Raw genomic sequence first — 20,230 nt, forward strand, 5'->3', positions numbered from 1 at the left:
GAAGTAATATTGACAGAGATATTTAGACATTTGTGACAGAAAAATGCATTTAAAAAAAATTCAATGGAGATTTGATGGCTGTCTTAAAATAAAATCTCTCAGGAACCTCAAATTGTTTTTTATATCAACTTCAAATTTGGAACATAACTTATTTAGACATTAGGCTTTAATTTTATACCAATTTTGGATAAATGTTTTTTTGAAAAATATTTATTTTATATCAAATAAAATAAAAATGGTACAGTGCATTTTCTTTACAGTAAATTTAAACTTCTTTAACTTTTTGATATTTTAATATTTTGAAATGATTCCAATTCTGCAATAATCTACAGATTGTCTTCTTAAAAAAAACAAAATCCAGTCCGGATGGGGGCACTTAAAAGGTTAAATATGGCACATGATCCATATGGACCTCTTTTATTAAAGAAATAAAATCACGGTTTTTTTTTTTGAGTGAAATAATCCTTTAAAGGAAGTTCATCCAAAAATGAAAACTTGCTGAAAATTGTCACCCTACATTTTAAACAAATTTTCATTTTTGGGTCAACTATTTCTTTTAAGGTCGTGCATCTGCAGGACTCAACACAATGTAATCTCAATCTCTCCATCAAAAAACACCAATCAGATTTTACAGTCACGCATACAAAAATATCACCTTTCAACAAAAACTAGTAAACCAGAGACAATCATTCAATCTTACAGGACCGTAGTGAGGACAGACAGACATATTTATCTCTTTATGAGTGTTTTAGCTCTTCATACCTTAAAACAGAAATCCAGTCCAGAGATCTGATAAAAGTCCTTCCTCCTGCTGAGATCTCAGATTCCACATCAACTGGTAGCAATTACTCGTACTGTTCACTCCTCATCAACTCAATATTAATACTGTTATAGAGAGAAGTTAGAAAGCTGATTGAATAGAACAAAAACAGTGTATGACGATCTATTAACTGGCAATGAAATACATTTTATGAATATCAAGTTTTTAAATAAAAAATTACCACTAAACCTGTTCAGCATGACTGAACAATTTCATTCTAATATGATAAACGTTTAGATTTTACAGCTACATAAATAACCTTTTCCTACACAAATACTTGTACCTGCCTTTGCTGGAGAGATTGCTTTTAAATAATTGCAATCATTTCATTTCTATGATTTTCAGCCATCAGCAGCTTGAGACTTCCTGAAATCTCATTTCATCTGATGGAAAGATCAAAAGAGGGAAACCTTGCATCTAGATCTGCGCTAAAACAAACCGAATATGATGCAAACGTGCATGAGTTACGACAGCTGCACTGTGATAATAGAGTAAACTAGTGGAATCTGACAGTATGTGAAATGTGAATTGCATTAAGAAATAAACTAAATACTGCACTCAAACACACAATAACATCTACACAAAACAAAACACACAATTGGACTGGGAAATAAATGCCACTGGTGGGTCAATTCTGTGCATGATTAGAGAAGAACATCATTTGGAGAGATGCAGATGATCAGATGTCCGACGTACCGATGATATTAGCTGCAGAAACTCTATGTTGGACACAACACTGAAACAACAGACATCAAAGGATAGATCAGTAAAAGTCTCAACAAAAAAAATAAGATTGTGGTCAGTAAGTGTTTTTTTTTTTTTGTCTTTTAGGGAAATAAATACTTAAATTTAGCAAGTATGCATTAAACTGATCAAAAGTGATAGTAAAAGACATTTCAAATAGATGCTGCTTTTTGATTAATCAAAAAGCCCGGAATTAAAAAAAAAAATTAAAATGTCAAAATATTACTGATTTTATTGTATTTTTTATCAAATAAATGCAGCCTTGGTGAGCATAAGACTTTTCAAAAACAGTAGTTGTTTTGCTGTACATTGTATATTATTACCACCACAACTTCTTCCTTATGAGACAAATAATGTTTACTAACATACATCACAGAAAAGACAACAAATACTACACACACACACACAACAAAAATCTATTTTACACACTTGTGTGTCTGATGGGTTTACTTAGCTAAGGTTTGAAGACAAAATTATCTCCAGAAGTGAGGTAAACAAAAATTCCCTTTGGGGACATCTTCATTTGAAAACATAAATACACATTTTTAAACGTTTTGTCATTTTAGACTGTAGTCATTATAATTAGCAATATGTATAAAAACAACACACCTCCTTCACTTGTTCTCTCACACCAGCGCTAGAGGTTAAATGCAGCGAGAGCAAAAATAAAACACATAAAACACACAGAAGATCAATGAGGCTCAGACTGACAGTGATGGAGACTGACGAGTGATTCAGGTGTCTGATACCTTTGAGGATGTAGTCAGTAAGAAGAGCAGGAACTGTGTCACTGTCCTCACGCATGGCATGCAGAACTAGAGAGACACAGACACACATTTATTCATGTACAACACTACACACACACGCCTTCTTTACAGCTCAGTGTGTATATATATATAAATATATATATATACACAGTGGTGTGAAAAAGTGTTGGCCTCCTTCCTGATTTCTTATTTTTTTGCATGTTTGTCACACTTTAATGTTTCAGATCATCACATCAAACAAATTTAAATATTACACAAAGATAATGCAAGTAAATACAAAATGCAGTTTTTAAATGATGATTTCATTTATTAAGGGAAAAAAGCTGTCCAAACCTACGTGGCCCTATGTGAAAAATGAATTGCCCCCTCCTGTTAAATCATGAAAGAACTGCAATTAATGACATTATTTTAGAAAAGCTGAGTTAAATTTCACTAGCCACACCCAGGCCTGATTACTGCCAGACCTGTTGAATCAAGAAATCACTTAAATAGAACCTGTCTGACAAAGTGAAGCATGCTGAAAGAGCAACACATCATGCCGCGATCTAAAGAAATTCAAGAACAGATGAGAATCAAAACAGTTGACATGTATCAGTCTGGAAAGGGTTATGAAGCCATTTCTAAGGCTTTGGGACTCCAGCGAACCATGGTCAGAGCCATTATCCACAAATTGAGAAAACTTGGAACAATGGTGAACCTTCCCAGGAGTTGCCGGCCAACCAAAATTACTCCAAGAGCACAACGACGACTCATCCAAGAGGTCATAAAAGAACCCAGAACAACATCTAAAGAACTGCAGGCCTCGCTTGCCTCAAATAACCAAAAATAACAAAGGCTCGTCTCTCATTTGCCAAAAAATATCTTGATTATCCCTTTAGAAATCATTCTAATATGCTGATTTGTTGCTCACAAAATATTTATTATCGATGTTAAAAACAGTTGTGCTGCTTAACCATGGTACATTTTTTCAGGATCTTTTGATCTTTAATAAATAGAAAGTTAAAAAGAACAGCATTTATTTAAAATAGAGTTCTTTTGTAACATTATAAACGTCTTTGCTGTCACTTTTGATCAATTTAATGGATTCATTTCTTCAAAAAAACAAAAACTAAAAAAAAAAAACACTTTCTAACCCCAAACTTTTGCACAGCAGTGTACATTATTTTAATTTAAATTATATTTAAATTATAAATTAATATTTAATGACAATCATTTATACTAATACTAATTATACTAATCATTTATACTAATAGTTACAGTTTAAAAGATCATGTGAAGCACACATATCTGAGGTTCACACAAGTGGCCTGACCAAAGTCTCATTTTTGTGCATTTTACATTTTGTACATTAATTGGATCACCCTGAAGAGACGTTCATAAACAGAGACACACAAGCGTTCACTTTGACTCACTCTTGGTCAGGATCTGCAGGTCTTCTACAGACAGCGCTCCGCTGCTCCTGCCGTATGGGATCACCGTCGTCAAATACTGAAGAACAGACAAAGGTGGTCAAAAACATACCACTTTTATAGATTATTTAACCAATTTTTTTTTTTTTTATGACAGAACATGAACAAAAAATGTATTATAATTCTTCGAGAACAGATATGTTTAAGATCTGAGAGACAGATGTTTTCACTTTCTTTGTGCTGATATGGAGAAAAAAGGGTAGGTTTTCCCCGAATGGATTTAAACATGGCAAAATGTGTAAAATGAAGCATTACGAATTTAGCCAAATTATTTGATAAATGAACAGACGAGGGGATTGTGTAGAGCTTTGAAAATGTTCCAGTCCTACAGAAATCTATGGAGATTTCTGCGGATGTATTTTTGTGTGGGCTTGATAATGAGTATCCATACGGTTCCTGGCACATGCGAGCGGTTGGATATCTGATCGCCGCCTGTGGCCTTTATCTTCCTCTTTTTCTTCAGCAGCTCTCGATGTTCTTTCTGTCGGTTCTGCACGTCGATGAGCGCCGAGATGAACGTGTTCTTCACCTCCTTCTCAAAGTCCAGCTCCTCCCTCACCGCCAGCTGATCGATCAGCTCCTCGGAGAAACCACGGATCTGTCGCTCCACCTCCTCCAGACTCTCCAGCAGCTCAGACACACACAGACCGCGCAAGCCTGAGACAGAGAGGAGTGAAAAGATCAAACAATTGATTAAAAAATCTGCAGTCATTCAAAAACACAAGCTTATCTTCATTTCTACAGCACCGTTATTTCATAACACATTCATTTCAACACTACTCTCTGACTGAGATATAAAAGATCCATGTGAACTTCCCTCAAATGTACTTAAACAGTTATCATTTTACATTTCAGCAAAATGCATTACAATAACATGCCAGTACATGGGTTCCCAAACTTTTTTATCAGCCAAACCCCTTAAGATATAAAATATTTACTTGAAGAATACTTGAGTGGTTACCACAGGGGAAGTGGTTAATATTTTAATAACTTAATGACACATTTGCATGTTCACTTTTCTCTGATGTTGGTCAATGGTCAGATGGCATGCAAGTAAACAGATAAAACATAAGCGTTTTATTTTGATCGTTTTCATTTAAAAAATATCTACATATAGGGCTGCACTGCAATTATTTTGTCATATATCGTGACTGCAATTTGAATTGCGATATGGCATTTAAATTAATTATTAGCTTTTGATCAACTCACAAACTCTCTGCAGCCATTTGGGAAAACCTGTGCTAATGTGCAAACTCTTATGCAAAGTTAAAATTGTACATAAAATATTGACAGGCAGTTAAGTACAACAGTCTCACATAAGTAAGCATTTCATACAATTATTTAAGAAAACTGGCAGGAATAAAGAACCAAAACTTTAAGAGCGATGAGAGTTTTTTATTGTTTTGATGTTTGATCATTTAGAAAGACTGGTATCATTACATTTTAGTATCAACTTGGTTTTGAGGTATCTGTACTTAGAATCCCCTGCAAGTTCCCTCACGAGTATGGATTTTATGAGTTGATGAAAAACTAATAAAAATAAAAATGACTAAATATATATATATATATATTAATTTTAAATAATATAATATAATTTAATAAAATATTAAATATTAATTATAAAATTAAAATAAATAATTTTCAAATAAAAACTAATGAAAATAAAACAACAAAAAGATTAAATATTTAATTTGTTTACCTGCGTGCCACGTGACCATTAACGGACATCAGCAAACCATGCAAACATTTTGTTAAATTACTGAAATATTAACTTAAAAACTACTTCAAGTAAATATTTTATGTCAAAGGGGTTCGGCTGACAAAAAAGCCATGAATATACACATGCAGTTAGAGGTCGACCGATTGATTGGCTGGCCGATTTTTGGCATTTTTTAATTAATCGGCATCGGCCGATTGTGCTGCAAATTAGGCCGATTTATAGGCAGGCGCACAGGCGGGCAGCTAAGCGTTGTTGCGGAACTCCCTCTAGCTGCATGAGACGGAGCAGCTCACGCTCTGCAGGCTGTTCACGACTTGTTCACACACAGCCTCAGCTAATGGCAGGGCAAAACAGACCGTTTCGAAAGCGGGATTACGTTTTACCCTACTAGAATTGATGCCGGAAAGTTATCATATTCATAAGTGCAATAAGTCATTTGCATGTGAAAGTAGAAACATGTTCAATTCAGACGAAACTTCTGGGCTGATTATAACGTGCACGTTAACTTTCCTCATGAAATGTCTGTGTGTGTCTGACCATAGCCTCCACGATGTCATATATTCGCTCATGGCCAGCGCACTCTTAAGCAGTTATGACCAGCAGGCAGTGCAATGTGTGTGAAATCTTTTATTTTTGTTATCACTACTATGGCCATTTGACTTATAGCAGTGTCCAGTGTTTCCTATACATTATTTGTGGCGGCTCATCACAACAGACAGACCGCCACAAATAGATTTTCCAAAAGGCTTATACTTCGTTGAATAAAATGAGCGCTTCACGTTTCAAAATTAAAATGCAGTGTTTTTATATGAATGTATCTTTGAAAAGAACCGACTGTCTTCAGAAAAGCTTGGATGTAATTTTCATTTCGTCTTTCCTGTAATGCCTGATAGCGTTTGTGAGCAGCGCTTATTTGACTTCAGCCTTTACCGGGGAAACCGCTATATCTCCAGCTCCCAAAGCGCCTCCTGCTGGCAAAGAATTAATTTGCAGTCTGTGGGAAACAATGGTGTCTGCCAGCAAACATAAACAAAAAGCATCCTTCAGAACTGTTTTGAGAAGGTGCTTAAGTTTTGCGCCATGTATTATTACTCAAAATTGGGCTACTACTACCATTACTATCTTGTACCCTGCAATAATCATTAGCTCAAACTCACTTTTATGAGATGAATGGGGGAAAAAAAGAATATCGGCCAAAAAAAATATCTGCATCATATATCGGCTGTCCTGATTTCTAAATATCAGCATCGGCAGGTGAAAAACCCATATCGGTCGACCTCTACATGCAGTACTTACGCTCCTCGTAGCTGCTGCTGGATGTGGAATGTGTGAGAGCATGTAACTCGTGCGACATCAAGGAGAGGTCAAACTGAGACGGACTCTCGTGTTCCTCGTCGTCTGGAGACTGTTGCATGATCTCTTCAATCTCTTCTATGACCTGATTAACACGCAGGTTATGAGGTCAAATGTCAAATGTACAGGTTTGACTACAATGTTGTTAGTGAAACAATTCAAAAGGCTCATAAAACACCCAAATCGTGTTCGGTTTTAAATCTACTGCCGTAAACAGGTTTCTATGATGGTCGAAGAAAAGGTATAGAAAATATCATTATGAAAGTTATTATTGCATCTATAACTGGCCCTCACTAATATAGTCTCAAAAGGTCTGAAGTGTATATACCTGTTCTGCAGTAAACAGCGGCTCCTCGTTCACACATGAGATGATGATGGTGTGCATGTCCATCTGATCTCGGAGCTCCTCGTCATCAGACACATCAAGATTATTGACCTCCCCCCTCTGAAATACACACACGTGTAGTGTGAGCTCTGTCTGTACTGATTGAAAGGAGAGATGGATGAATGGATGGACAGACGGATCTCACCTCCTGAGGCCGGAGGTTCAGCGTGGGCAGGTGTAGTGAACGAGTGTGAGAGGTTTTCCAGTCCACTGGCATCACATTGCCGTAGTTCTCGGTCAAAGTGTTCCATATCCTGCGAAACAACAAGAAAACAGAAGAATAAATTAGAAAGACAGTATTTAGAAGATTTCATAAGGTTCATATATGCAAGTTCCGGCTTCATACTCATAAGCCTGTAAAGTCTAACATATGAAGTAAAAGTCAGAAAAAAGTATTTTCTTTTTCAAATGGAACAGTTTATTGTACCTTTAGACAAAATCCAAAAAGAAAAAAAAAAGTTTGCATACATGTTTTTTTGTTTGCGAGATATGCAAAAATATGCTATTTTATGCCGTTGCTGATATTTCTATGGCCAAAAAGTCATTTTAAATTCTGTTAGCTTGTAAAGTAAATCAATAAGATTTAGATAACAGCATAGCAGACTATTTACATAAAACACATAAATATCAGCTGACACTCTATTTCTCTCAGTAATATCTTGGTAAGTTGATATTAATATTTAGTTTTATGATCCAAGCCCTGTAGTTTCAAAACATATACAAGTACATCTAAAAAAAATTGAATATCATGAAAAAGGTCAATATTTTTTGTCACTCATTTCAGAAAGTGAAACCCATATATTATATAGATTCATTACACAGAGTGCAATATTACAAGCTTTTATTTCTTGAAATTTGGATGATTATGGCTTACAGATAATGAAAACCCAAAATTCAGTGTCTCAGAAAATTAGAATATTACATAAGATCCAATAAAAAAAAAGGATATTTTAAACAGAAATGTCAGGCTTCTGAAAAGTATGTTCATTTCTATGCACTCAATACTTGGTTGGGCCTCCTTTTGCATGAATTACTGCATCAATGCGGAAAATTTCAAGAAATAAAGGCTTGAAATATTTCACTCAATGTGTAACGAATCTATATAATATATGGGTTTCACTTTCTGAAATGAGTGACAAAAAATATTGACCTTTTTCATGATATTCTAATTTTTTTAGATGTACCTGTAATGTAATGCAATACAATGATTGAGAGATGAACAAATAAACGTTCATCAAAACCCCGCTTTAATTAAGTACATCTAAGTTGCTTCAGGCCAGTAAATGTTCATCTTGAAATATTATTAACACTATAAAAGTTATTCTTCCGTTTACTTTATAAAAATAATTAAATATTTGATTATCAGAGTATCACGTCCAAAATATTGTAACGCTAATATCACGGTACTTTTTTGCAGGAAGATTTTGGTGAAATTAGCTAATATGACATTTACAAAATACCCTTTACTCCACGGTATTTCCCAGAATACCATGGTACTAGCACGGTAAATCGTGGTAACGTTACGTTACTTTACTGTAGTGTAAATAAAGAATCACAGCAAAATATGAAACCTGACCATTTCAGTAATTCAAACTGGAGCGAGTATATTTACACAAACGTATTTACCGTATAAAACATGAAATACTACATAACATTTTCACGTTGTTATAATATTTGGAGTATGTTTTTGTCACTCACTCGTCGTCGCGCAGCAGCTCGCGCTCGCTCACTGAGACGCTCGTGCACGCGCTGCTAGAGGACGGGAAGCTCGCGCTTAGCGTCTCGTCGAAAGAAGCGAAGCTTTGGGCCTGCGGTGAATTCTCTGGTGCCGCGGTCCAGCTGCTGTGCGAATCGGCTGCTTTGAATTCGTTAAAATCCTCCCAGTCTTCATCGAGCGGAGCGACCGGGGCCGCCATGACTGTGGCGGACGACGAGACGCAACGTACGCGCGCGCGAAAGAGGACGGAGGGGGCGGGGCGACGCAAACACGCGTAATTAAAGCCGCTTTCACAAACGTACTCATTTCAAGTAAGATACTAGGATCTGTTTTATTTATAACCAGTGCTGGGGAAAGTTACTTTTAAAAGTAACGCATTACAATATTACGTTACTCCAGAAAAAAGTAACTAATTACGGTACTTAGTTACTTTTTATGGAAAGTAATGTGTTACGTTACTTTTGCGTTACTTTTTAAATCTGGACAGGGCTTGCTTGTTTGTTTCTAAAATAAAAAAGTTCTATTTCTGGCAAATATAAAAGCCTTTTCACACCAAAAGTGAAATGAATAAGCCTCAGGCTGAAGGGAAAGTAAATGTACGTCCGTACAGTAGAATGCAGAAGAAGACATTTCAACACACTTCAGCAATAAACAAAGACACAAATGTTCATCTAGAGTAATTTGTGCTTATTAGTACGGTTGAACTGGATCATCGAAGGTCAGAAGCAAAGACATTGGTTAATAGAATGGAATTAAATACATAAAGCATATTTGTGTTGTTTAACATTTAATTATTGCATATTCTGAGTTGCATTATTTTTATTCATTTTGAGGAATACTGAATCTGTTTTTTTTTTTTTGTTAGTGAGATGAATTAATGCATATTCATATTTATTTTAGAGCTACAGTAACATCTGATTTCTCTCAACATGGACACAGGAGAGCTGCCAATTAATACATTGAAAAAAAAAAAAGTAACTGGCGTTACTTATTTGAAAAAGTAACTCAGATATTCTCTTGTAAATGAAAAAGTAATGCGTTACTTTACTAGTTACTTGAAAAAAGTAATCTGATTACGTAACTCATGTTACTTGTAATGAGTTACCCCCAACACTGGTTAAAACTTTGTCTACATCCTGTACCTGTAACAAAAAAAATATATTAAAACTTGGACTGTTTGCTCCCATGTTGGTGTTTTTTTTAAAATAATATTTATTTATTTAATAATTTGAGATTATTTTGCGTATGTAATTTTGTTTTCTTTTTCGATTTGGTTTATGTTTATTTGGTTTTATCTTTGGTTTATGAATAAATAAATGTAGTTTGATTGATTGTGGTCTGCAACCCATGTTCTGTATTCAATTATTGTTTAAAAATAGCATTTGTTATTTTTACTGTTACTTACTTTTGATCATTACTGTCATTATAGGTTTTATGTATGCATTTCTATTATTTTTATTTTGTGTAAATAATGAATATTTATTACTTGTTCTTTCTATATTGATTTTAATTGTAATATTGTAATTATATCTGATCGAGTTAAAAATATATATTATTTAAATGCTATAAAATTGTCACGAATTAAAATAATAGAACAAACACCAACCTATGAACATAATTAAACCTAAAGATAAAATAAAAATTATTGACTTGTTAATAAAAAATTCAAATAGTGTCTTAATAGCAATATAAAAGTAATATTCTTTGAAGTTGTCGATGTTCTAATTTTATATAAAAATGATTGTACATGATGGTAATTTTACAGTATCATCTGCTACTATTACTATACCGCCTTTTGTAGTACTTTTTGTAGGGGGTTATTTTTGTCACCAAGTAACCAAAAGTACCCAAATTTTCTGTAAAGGTTTAAGGATTAAGCACAGTTTAACCCATGCAGGCCAGGTGAAATGCTTCATTATGTTTCAAAACCCTGAATGCTTTATTGAAAATATGCATACATAACACATCTCCTACACAACAATACAAAACAGTACAATCACTTTTTGAAATAACACATTTAATGCAAATGGATGCCCTTCGTACAGGAGCAGTTATCATGAGGAAAACCTCTCACACGTCTGATTCACAGTCGAACATGAGAGCAACACACCTGCAGTTAGCTGGAAAAGAGAGACACTCTTGCATATGGTTAGTAGAGTACACAAACCCCACAGTACAAGAGTAACAATACTACCCCCATCATCATATGCATTACTAATATGTCCACTGCTGTAATGAGCAGGCTTGTTTTTAGTTCTTTAAAACAATGAGGAGAAGCAATAGCCAAAGAAACTGCTCTCAGATCAGCTAAATGAACAGCAAAGATGTGTCACAGTGCACAAGCATCAGCCTGGTCCGAGCAGCGACCAATTATTGTTTAGATTTTGTTCGACTTTTTTTTGCTTATGGCACAAAATGGTCCTCAAGTAAACAGGCAAAATTCAATGAAAACCAAAACAGGCAGATGTTGCTGACCAACTCGAAGCCATTCGATATCAAAATCCATTTACAAATCTTTAATAACTGGAAAATCATCCATGAATTGTTCTCAAATAATTGCTTGTAATCATTTCCACAAGCTGTCAGGTTGGCAAGGATAAACCATTAAAAATGTCTCTGTAATAAAGTGCCGTAACTTTAGAAAAGACTTTCTGGATAATTTGGATTTCCGAGGCAAAGGCCGGGGAGTTTAGCACCATCTCATGACTGTGGAAAGCATATGTGGATGTCAGTAAAATTACGGTTAATGTAACTATTTTTTTTAATCGAAAAAAAAAAATGCTAATAATGCTTAAATAAAATATTTTAAAAAAGAGGAGACAATTTATCTGGTTATAGTTTAATATAATGATACAGAGATAAAGTCAACCAAAAAAACAAAATATTGTAAACCAAAAAAAGTAACAAAAACTTCCATAAAAACAGGCAGAAAAGCATTTCTTTTCAAACATTTAATATCAGTCCATAGCAAATATTTCTCTCCTAAAACGGGACTCAAAAGCTGGATATTTGGTGGAAACAGCTCAGATCAGAGAACGTGACTGTGTGGATATAACTGAACTAGCGTACAGGCAGAGCTTTCGTGTGGATGAAATCATTGTGGATTTGAAGACGGTTTATTTTAATGCTGGTATGGCTGCTGCGAGTGACTTTATATGGGGGCTCTCAGCTCAAACGTTGCTGCATAGGTCATTTATACGCCACAAACTCCTCATCAGGAGCCGAATATCTGATTGACATTTTGAGTGTCACAGTATCTTTCTGTTTAAAGCTGTGCGTTTCGCCCTCAAAGTCGATTTATTTTTGTACTAATATTACAAAGTCTCTCTCCCGAACGCCACCTCTAAGCTAAGTGGTGAAAACGAGGAACTTCGCTAATAGCTTGCTTTTTAAAAAACAAAAAATGCTTCTCAAGTTTTTGTTCCACAGATGAAGGTCTCTGGGGCTTCGATCAGATTCTGTTAAAACGATTCGCACGGCTAAACAAGGGACACACTCACGCTGGTGTGAGAGCAGTGCCACATGCGAACGTACACCAACTTTAGGCACATTTGAACACTCACACTCTCACACGCGGGCTGTGCTACAGGAGGGAGGCCGAAGCAGAATTCAGTCGAACATTTAAACTCTCAGAGATCGAAACGGCGACCTCTGACCCCTGCTGATGCGTGCGAGTCCGGTTGAAACCAATGCATTTGTGTTCTGAAAGATTAAAAAAAAAAAAAAACGGAAAAACTACAGCACTCCATCATCAACACTAAAGCCCAAGCTGATCAACTGCTAAAGGAACGAAAGAGAGAATTGCTAGGACTAGTATTTCTTTAAAAAAAGTGTTTCGTCCTCTGCCGCTGGAGGATTGAGAGCGAGAGAGAGAAAAACATTGAGTGTGAGTTTATACACCCGTCCGGGCGCTCCAGCTCTCGTCTTCAGGCCTAATGAAAGGGTAATAATGTGGGAACAGCCGTGGAGGGAAAGAGATCAGATCCGTCGGTATGGAAGCGGGTCGAATCAGCGTCAGGTCTCTGCTGCTTCCGGACACCTGAAAGCGAGGCTCTGAAACTCTTTCGCGTTTGGACTCGTGCGTTGTTGTGGAGGAGGACAATGCTGTAATCGTGTTTTTCTCTGTTGGATTTCGCATTTTCCGATGCGACAAGTCTTCTGTTCCAGGGCTGCCATCAACTGTCCATACTGCTGCAACTCTCTGAGAAAATGAGAGAAAAATCGACTTTCATTCAGCAAAAGTGACAGTCAAGACATTTATAATGTTACAAAAGATTTGTTTCAAATAATGCTGTTCTTTTGAACTTTCTACTCATCAAAGAAGTTTCCACAAAAATATGAAGCAGCACAACTGTGTTCAAGATTGATAATAATCAGAAATGCTTCTTGAGCAGCCAATCAGCATATCAGAATGATTTCTGAAGGATCATGTGACACTGAAGACTGATGCTGAAAATTCAGCTTTGATCACAGGAATAAATTACATTTTAAAATATATTCACATAGAAAACAATTATATTAAATTGTAGTAATATTTAGCAGTTTTACAGTTGTTTACTGTTTTTCTTGCTCAAATAAATGCAGCCTTAGTGAGAAGAGACTTATTAAAAAAAAAATTCAAAATTTTGAATTTTGAAATGCAAAATTCTGAACAAGAGTGTATAAAATAAGAGTGATTTAAAATAAAAAAATCATTCACGACTGAAACAAAGTAAACGTTATTTTATTTTTTACTGACTTTTTTAGAAGAGTGTTGTATTAACAAAAAGTCTATCCTTCTGTTAAATTATGACTAATCAGAGCAAATATTCATTGGTGCAAAAACGTCAGTCAGATCAATACAGTGAAGAAGCTTTCTGAAAACAATCGGGCTTTTGTAAGTCTAATTTTCTAAAAATATTGCTAAGTGACAAAATAGTCTCTGTTCCTTATAGAAAAAAAAGCTAGTTTATGACACAACTACACGTAATGCACTACTGGCTGAATGTCTGACAGCCTCAAAAAAGATTAAGCTGTAACAAAGTAGTTACATAGTTTCTCAGTAATGCTTAAATTCAACAAAGGAATTTTACAAAACCCATTTTACTTCTGTAACAAAGCATTTCAATATGAAACAGGTGTAGAGTGGGATTTTCTTTTTTTTTGCAATGCTGCAATAAAATAACTAAGTAACTCAATACTTTCAAACAAAAAAATTTAATAAACAATTTAGACATTTTTTCTTCAATTTTTTACATTTGAATGTATTTATAAAATATACTGAATTGTGAAGAGTTTTATATGGCAGGTAATAAGTCAATTTAAAAAATAACTTTTATTTTTAAAATGTAAAAAGACTATTTGTTTTCTTCAAAAAAATCTGAAAAATTCAAATTCATAACATTATATATATTGTATTATTATAGTATTATAACTGTATAATTATCTACATTGCAGGTAGTTGGAATTTTTTTTAAAAAATGAACAATATAATTGTAATTTTTAAAATGTCAAAAGACAATTTTTTTCATGTTTTTTATGAATAATACCCTCACATTCAGAACAGGAAAGTGTATTAAGTCATGCTGATTTTAAGAACATTATTGAAACTCAATAATGATCTCAACTTAGATTATATCTGTCTGTATTATTAAGTATTATCAATGAATCTGAAGAATGGATGCTCTAACTCTCAGTCCTGTATTTTCTGTGACTGGATAGTATGTCGGTACCATTGAGGGTGTCCTGCTCTTGTGCGTCCAGGAAGGGTGCGGGTCCCCAGATACGGACTGTGCCGTCGTCAGAAGCGCTGGCCATAAGATTGGGAATACAAGGGTTCCAGCTGACACAGTTCACTGTGCGTGTGTGTCCAGTCAACTCCACGATCGGCAGCTCGCTGCGCTTGTGCCAAATATATACCTTATGATCTGAGAGAAACAACAAGATTGAGTGAGATTCACTCGAAACGCACCTGAAGAAAGAAGCTGAGGAATAAACAAAAGCACTAATTAAAAAAAAAAAGTCAAATATAACTTTAATTTATCAATAATTGTAAACATCTTAAATTATAAAAAATAACACAATTTAACTGAAAGGTAGTAAATATATAAAAAGATAATATAGCTGCAATAAAAATCATGTGAAAATTAATTTGAAAAGAAATTAATTTGAAAACATTTTCAGAAAAATAATGAAAATAAAAATATTAAAAGTCCTTGATTATTATGATAAAAAAAACGTTTTTTTTTTTTTTAAAGCACGACAGGTTACAATAGAAGGTGCAAGGCGGATGTCCAGTGGCAGTTGATTCCAAAGACGGGGGGCGGCAACTGAAAAGGCCCTATCATCCTGTTTTTAAACGTGAACGAGGGACAACTAAAAAAAGCCCTGTCAGAAGATCTTAAAGATCTGGAGGATGAAAGAGGAGTAAGAAGATCTGTGAGATAAGATGGGGCTTGACCATTAAGAGCTTTAAAAACAAACAGCAAAATTTTAAATTGAATTCTAAAATGGACAGGGAGCCAATTTAAAGAGGCCAAAATTGGTGTAATATGATTAGTTTTCTTAGCCCTGGTCAACAGCCTTGCAGCATCATTTTGTACTATCTGTAAGCGTGCAATGGATAACTGAGGAAGACCAAAATATAATGAGTTATAATAATCAAGGCGAGAAGTAATAAAAGCATGAATGACCTTCTCCAAGTCTGAGGCGAAATGATTGCCAAGCTCATTTATAAAAACACTTCTCAATTTTTGGGGGCCAAAGATGATTATTTCTGTTTTATCTTCATTACGTCGAAGACACCTACTAGATAAGCATTTCTTAATGTCCCCAATGCAGGCCAATAAGGGTTCAATGGAGTCGCCAGCTTTCAAAAGTAGGTACAGCTGAGTGTAATCAGCATATAAGTGAAATGAAACACTATGCCTCCTAATAATATCTCCCAAAGGTCGCATATATAAATTAAAAAGAAGTGGACCTAAAATGGATCCTTGAGGTACTCCACAGATAATAGGAGCAATAGATGAAGAGAACTTACCTAACCCAACAGAAAAAGACCTGTCTTTAAGATATGAACTGAACTGAATTATTAATGAACTGAATTAATAATACAATAAAATTTAACACAATATTTTCAAACAAATAAAAAAAAATAATTAATACAAATTAAAATGTGTAATTAATGGTAAAAATCTGAATTTTAATTCATTAATTATTAATACATTTTTAGTATTATTTAATCATTAAAAAATATTTAAAAGGCAGTAAATGTAAGGATAACATTGTTGCAATAAATTATAAACTCTTTCCCTGCCATTGACGAGTTATCTCGTCTTTTACAAGAAAACACTTCCCCGCCAAAGACGAGTTTTTACCGCTTTTCGTGTTTTCACTGTTATACACTCGGGGGCGCTATTACGCATCTTCTGAACGAGTACAAAACCTCCTGAACAAAAACACAAGTGAACAGGACGGAGAAACTAGCGATCTCTTATGTAAACGGATGCATATGAAAAATAATGCGATCATCAGCAATAGACAGCATATAAATGAAAATTGCATAACGTTACAGAGTAAAATGTTGATCCAGGAAGTGGTATATGTCTATGCAAGCTTTGGAGGTGTTGATGGAAGCGATTTACTGGATTTATGCTTTGATAATCGTACTGAATATTATCCAGATGTAGTTTTTGATAAAAATTTGATTTTCTCACCTTTTTGCTCAAAATCATGCATTTTTTATGATACCTATCTATATTCAAGTGTTGATAAAAAAAATAATGATTTAAGCTAGAATAAAACAGATAAAAAAAAATTAAAAAAAAGTAGAGGCTCTGATCTTTATTTTGGTGTATTGCATATTCAAATATTCATACAGCAAAATATTCTGGTGGCCATCAAATTTTAGTGAAAATCATCAAAATCGCTGGCGGTGGGTGGCAACTTTTTTCACAAATGCTGACGGGGAAAGAGTTAAAAATATTTAGAAAATGTATGAATTTGAAAATATAAATGTAATAATTTTGAATAGGTTTAATAAATTTGTATTAATCATCATGTTATTTTAATACACATTTTAATTATTATTAATACATTTTCTTAATAAATATTCTTTCAGAATTGAAAACGTGACATTATCCTGCTTGAGATTTTGGATGTTGTAATGATGACGATGTATGTTAAATATTTTCTCCTTGTCATTCCAAACAAAAGCGTCATGCAACAAACTGAAGAGCAAAGGTTGTGTTTTAAACACATAATAAAGGCTTTATGTTTTTTTTATCCTTTTTGAGGAGCCACAGAGAATGATGGAAAACGTCATATAAGCCTTGAGCCTCAAATGTGGCTGAATGAGTAATTTTAAACTTCCGATCATGCTTTACAACGATTCTGCATCAGTAAGCAATACACATAGAAACTAAATTATAGTACACATCCATCATTACAATTTATAATACAATTAAATACCAATTTTCTTCTGCCATGAGTATTTAATTGACAAAATCTTGGGTTTCCCACAAATTTTCAGCTAGGTTCATGTGCACTCATCCTCTCTGACTTGAACGCAACTTCTCATGCTAAAATCCAGAAAATGCATATTATGCAAAAACCTACAAAAAAAAAAAAAAAGATGTGTGCTGTGTTTACCTGAACATTCCATAGCCAGAGCTCAGAGCAATCATCTGGACCGCAGGCGATCAGGTAAACATCATCAGGACTCCAGGCAAGATACGACACACCGTATGCGTGACCCTCCAGAGTTCGTATGAGCTTCAATTGATGCGAATCCTGTGTGTGAGAGAGCACATCTGTATCATTGAATCTCTTTAAATCAAGTTATTCAAGATTGACAAGTGCCAAGGTTAATTTAAAAAAGGGTCACTGTCACTTTAAAATCTCCAACTTTCATCAAACGAACAGAGCAATGTTTTGTTGCATGTGACAGACATCCTCACTCACCGGCTCCACCTGCCAGATAATCACAGTTGTGTCTTTCGAGCCGGTGGCGAGTTTAGTGCCGTCGTTGGAGAACTTGCAGAACCAGACTTCATTGCAGTGCTCTGTGAGGATCTGCTGCGTGTAACAGGGAAACTGTTTCCTGCAAACACAAGCGCAGACGTTGCATGTGAAATCTCTGAGGACGGAGGGACGCGTTAGAAAGAGTTAACGCAGCACACCTGCTGCAGACGTGATCCAGCAGTAAGGACACGGAGTCCAGACTGGAGTCCAGTTTGGTGTTGTGATAAAGGCAGCGATCTCTCTGCATCTCCACGGCCTGTCTGAGCAGCGTCTGCAGCCGTCGAGGGGGCAACATTACAGAGGGGGCCAGGTACGCTAAATAACAAACACAAAATGATAAATATAGATACATGATCTGAAAATAATAGAAAACTGAGTAAATAACGAAAGAATGCGTCTATAAACTTGAGAAAAACTGCCACTTTTTTGAGATGTCCTTAAAAGTTACAGACAATTAAAAATAAGTGAAGTAAACCATTCGAAAAATGCAAAAAAGTTTTCTTTTATGGGTTTTAGGTAGGGGTGCACCGATCCGATATTCAGTATCGGTATCGCTCCGATACTGGCATTTTCTGCTGGATCGGGGTATCGGTCAGATGAGACCGATCCAAATCCGATATAGTGCGTATACTATTCTGTGTTATTGTTAAGCCCCACGAAAGGCACAAAAACATTATAAAGCACCATAAAGTTTCCGTGCACTATATTTCAAGTGTTTTGAAGCAGTTCCATAGTTTAATGTGAGGTACAGATAAATATTTAAGCTGTTAAATATAAGTTCACGTAAACTCTTCTCTCCGCTGCGGCTGTCTGTCATCCTCCATTCAGCATTCAATCTAGGGATGGGCGTATCGATCCAAAGTATCGATATATGGATACTAACGCGAGTATCGAAAGTATCGATACTCAAACAGAAAATATCGATACTATGGTTTGTTTTATTTATCAGTGATTTTGTTAATTAAAAAAAATAAAAATAAAAATGCGTACAATATGCATTGAGTTGGATGAATAACCTTTGTTAGCGAGTAATTGTGTAGGATAGAACTATTTTCCTGCTCATCTGAACACGCAAATGTTGCAAGACGGAACTAATCAATCACAGAGTGTTCACTCACTTCTGACAGTACATTCAAACAGGGCTGCTTTTCCTAAAAGTATAATAAGAAAGCATTAAAGCTTTTGGGAACGGTAGCCCTGAACAATGCTTATCAGAGGACAGAAGGACAGAGTTATTTCACAATAAACAAACTGAAATTGTAGCCTACATAGTTTGTGCAATTACAGTTATTTAAATTGAACATTGAAAGATAATATTGATCATGTTCTATTCTGTAATGTTAATAGAAATCATACACTGTCAGAATAAAAAGGTTGCAGTTTATGCATGCAACAGCCTGTCACTGGCAGTCCCTTATGAAAATGAAACATGGTTTTACTAAAGTGACCGTAGGTCCGTAGTTCAACTGTAGTATTTGTAGATTTGAATCATGTGTAAACAAAAAACCTATTTGAACCATGTGTAAACAAATATAACCTAATAATTTACAATTAAGGCAAATTGAATGTTAAAATACGTTTTAAACAAAGTTAAGTGCTTATCATTACCCATTTTACTCTTAGTCAAAGAAACCTGGGCTTCCATACCACCTCAGCAGTGCCACAAACTAATCACCTCCATGCCACGCCGAATTGAGGCAGTAATTAAAGCAAAAGGAGCCCCTACCAAGTATTGAGTACATGTACAGTAAATTAACATACTTTTCAGAAGGCCAACAATTCACAAAAAAAAATAATTTTTATTGGTCTTATGAAGTATTCTAATTTGTTGAGATAGTGAATTGGTGGGGTTTTGTTAAATGTGAGCCAAAATCATCACAATTAAAAGAACCAAAGACTTCTTTTAGTCCAAAGACTGAACTACTTCAGTCTGTGTGCATTGAATTTATTTAATACACGAGTTTCACAATTTGAGTTGAATTACTGAAATAAATGAACTTTTCCATGACATTCTAATTTATTGAGATGCACCTGTACACTACGCAGCAATATATCTTCCCTTTTGAACTTTTAGCGCTACACGCTGTGACTCCGTGTTGCTTCAAGCGCGTCATTCTGCGCACGGGATACGCATAAGCGCTTAAGCGCTTCCTGTATTTGTAGCCTTTAGTATAATAATACTTTTGCACAATGAAAGATTATTAATAGCCTTTCTTGTTCGTCTTATCTATCATATGTTGCTGCCTCATTACTCT

At 35.0% G+C, this 20,230-nt stretch overlaps 2 protein-coding genes and 1 long non-coding RNA gene across 4 annotated transcripts in view; all 3 read right to left on the bottom strand.

Annotated features, from left to right (window-relative positions):
- Nucleotides 1-490: 490 nt before the first annotated feature.
- LOC107550411 (fasciculation and elongation protein zeta-2-like) lies at nucleotides 491-9,221 on the bottom strand. 2 transcript variants are annotated; one of them, XM_016231681.1, is made up of 9 exons: nucleotides 8,957-9,221; nucleotides 7,404-7,512; nucleotides 7,202-7,318; nucleotides 6,817-6,958; nucleotides 4,192-4,457; nucleotides 3,744-3,819; nucleotides 2,314-2,379; nucleotides 2,174-2,201; nucleotides 491-1,556 (listed from the first exon to the last, which is right to left on the bottom strand). In XM_016231681.1, the coding sequence occupies exons 1-8, from the start codon at nucleotides 9,172-9,174 to the stop codon at nucleotides 2,191-2,193; spliced, it is 1,005 nt and encodes a 334-aa protein (XP_016087167.1). In that variant the 5' UTR covers nucleotides 9,175-9,221; the 3' UTR covers nucleotides 491-1,556; nucleotides 2,174-2,190. The 2 variants fall into 2 exon arrangements, with proteins under 2 accessions (XP_016087167.1, XP_016087166.1); XM_016231680.1 differs by lacking the exon at nucleotides 2,174-2,201.
- A 2,577-nt stretch (nucleotides 9,222-11,798) lies between these two features.
- On the bottom strand, nucleotides 11,799-14,905 carry LOC107550412 (uncharacterized). The gene is made up of 2 exons (XR_001604664.1): nucleotides 14,687-14,905; nucleotides 11,799-13,176 (listed from the first exon to the last, which is right to left on the bottom strand). It is a non-coding gene; the product is annotated as an uncharacterized lncRNA (long non-coding RNA).
- Nucleotides 14,906-15,215: 310 nt separating this feature from the next.
- Nucleotides 15,216-20,230, bottom strand: part of LOC107550366 (WD repeat-containing protein 26-like) — a 26,313-nt gene continuing 21,298 nt past the window's right edge. Inside the window, exons 10-13 of the mRNA XM_016231627.1 lie at nucleotides 18,134-18,290; nucleotides 17,916-18,054; nucleotides 17,604-17,744; nucleotides 15,216-15,580 (exon numbers count right to left, since the gene is read on the bottom strand). Of these exons, the coding sequence (XP_016087113.1) occupies nucleotides 15,221-15,580; nucleotides 17,604-17,744; nucleotides 17,916-18,054; nucleotides 18,134-18,290 (797 nt within the window). The 3' untranslated portion in view covers nucleotides 15,216-15,220. The remainder of the gene's footprint in view (nucleotides 15,581-17,603; nucleotides 17,745-17,915; nucleotides 18,055-18,133; nucleotides 18,291-20,230) is intronic.

The sequence above is a fragment of the Sinocyclocheilus grahami genome, unplaced genomic scaffold, assembly GCF_001515645.1.
Source record: "Sinocyclocheilus grahami isolate Dianchi unplaced genomic scaffold, SAMN03320097.WGS_v1.1 scaffold397.1, whole genome shotgun sequence".
Classification (NCBI taxonomy): domain Eukaryota; kingdom Metazoa; phylum Chordata; class Actinopteri; order Cypriniformes; family Cyprinidae; genus Sinocyclocheilus; species Sinocyclocheilus grahami.

What these genes read in the sequence shown, in the direction of transcription:
- LOC107550411 (XM_016231680.1), bottom strand. Translation starts at nt 9,174, where the DNA reads ATGGCGGCCCCGGTCGCTCCGCTCGATGAAGACTGGGAGGATTTTAAC. An exon ending in CGCTGTTTACTGCAGAACAG is followed by an intron (nt 6,959 to 7,201) that starts GTATATACACTT and finishes CGTGTTAATCAG; the next exon opens with GTCATAGAAGAGATTGAAGA. An exon ending in GCTCGCATGTGCCAGGAACC is followed by an intron (nt 3,820 to 4,191) that starts GTATGGATACTC and finishes TCTGTTCTTCAG; the next exon opens with TATTTGACGACGGTGATCCC.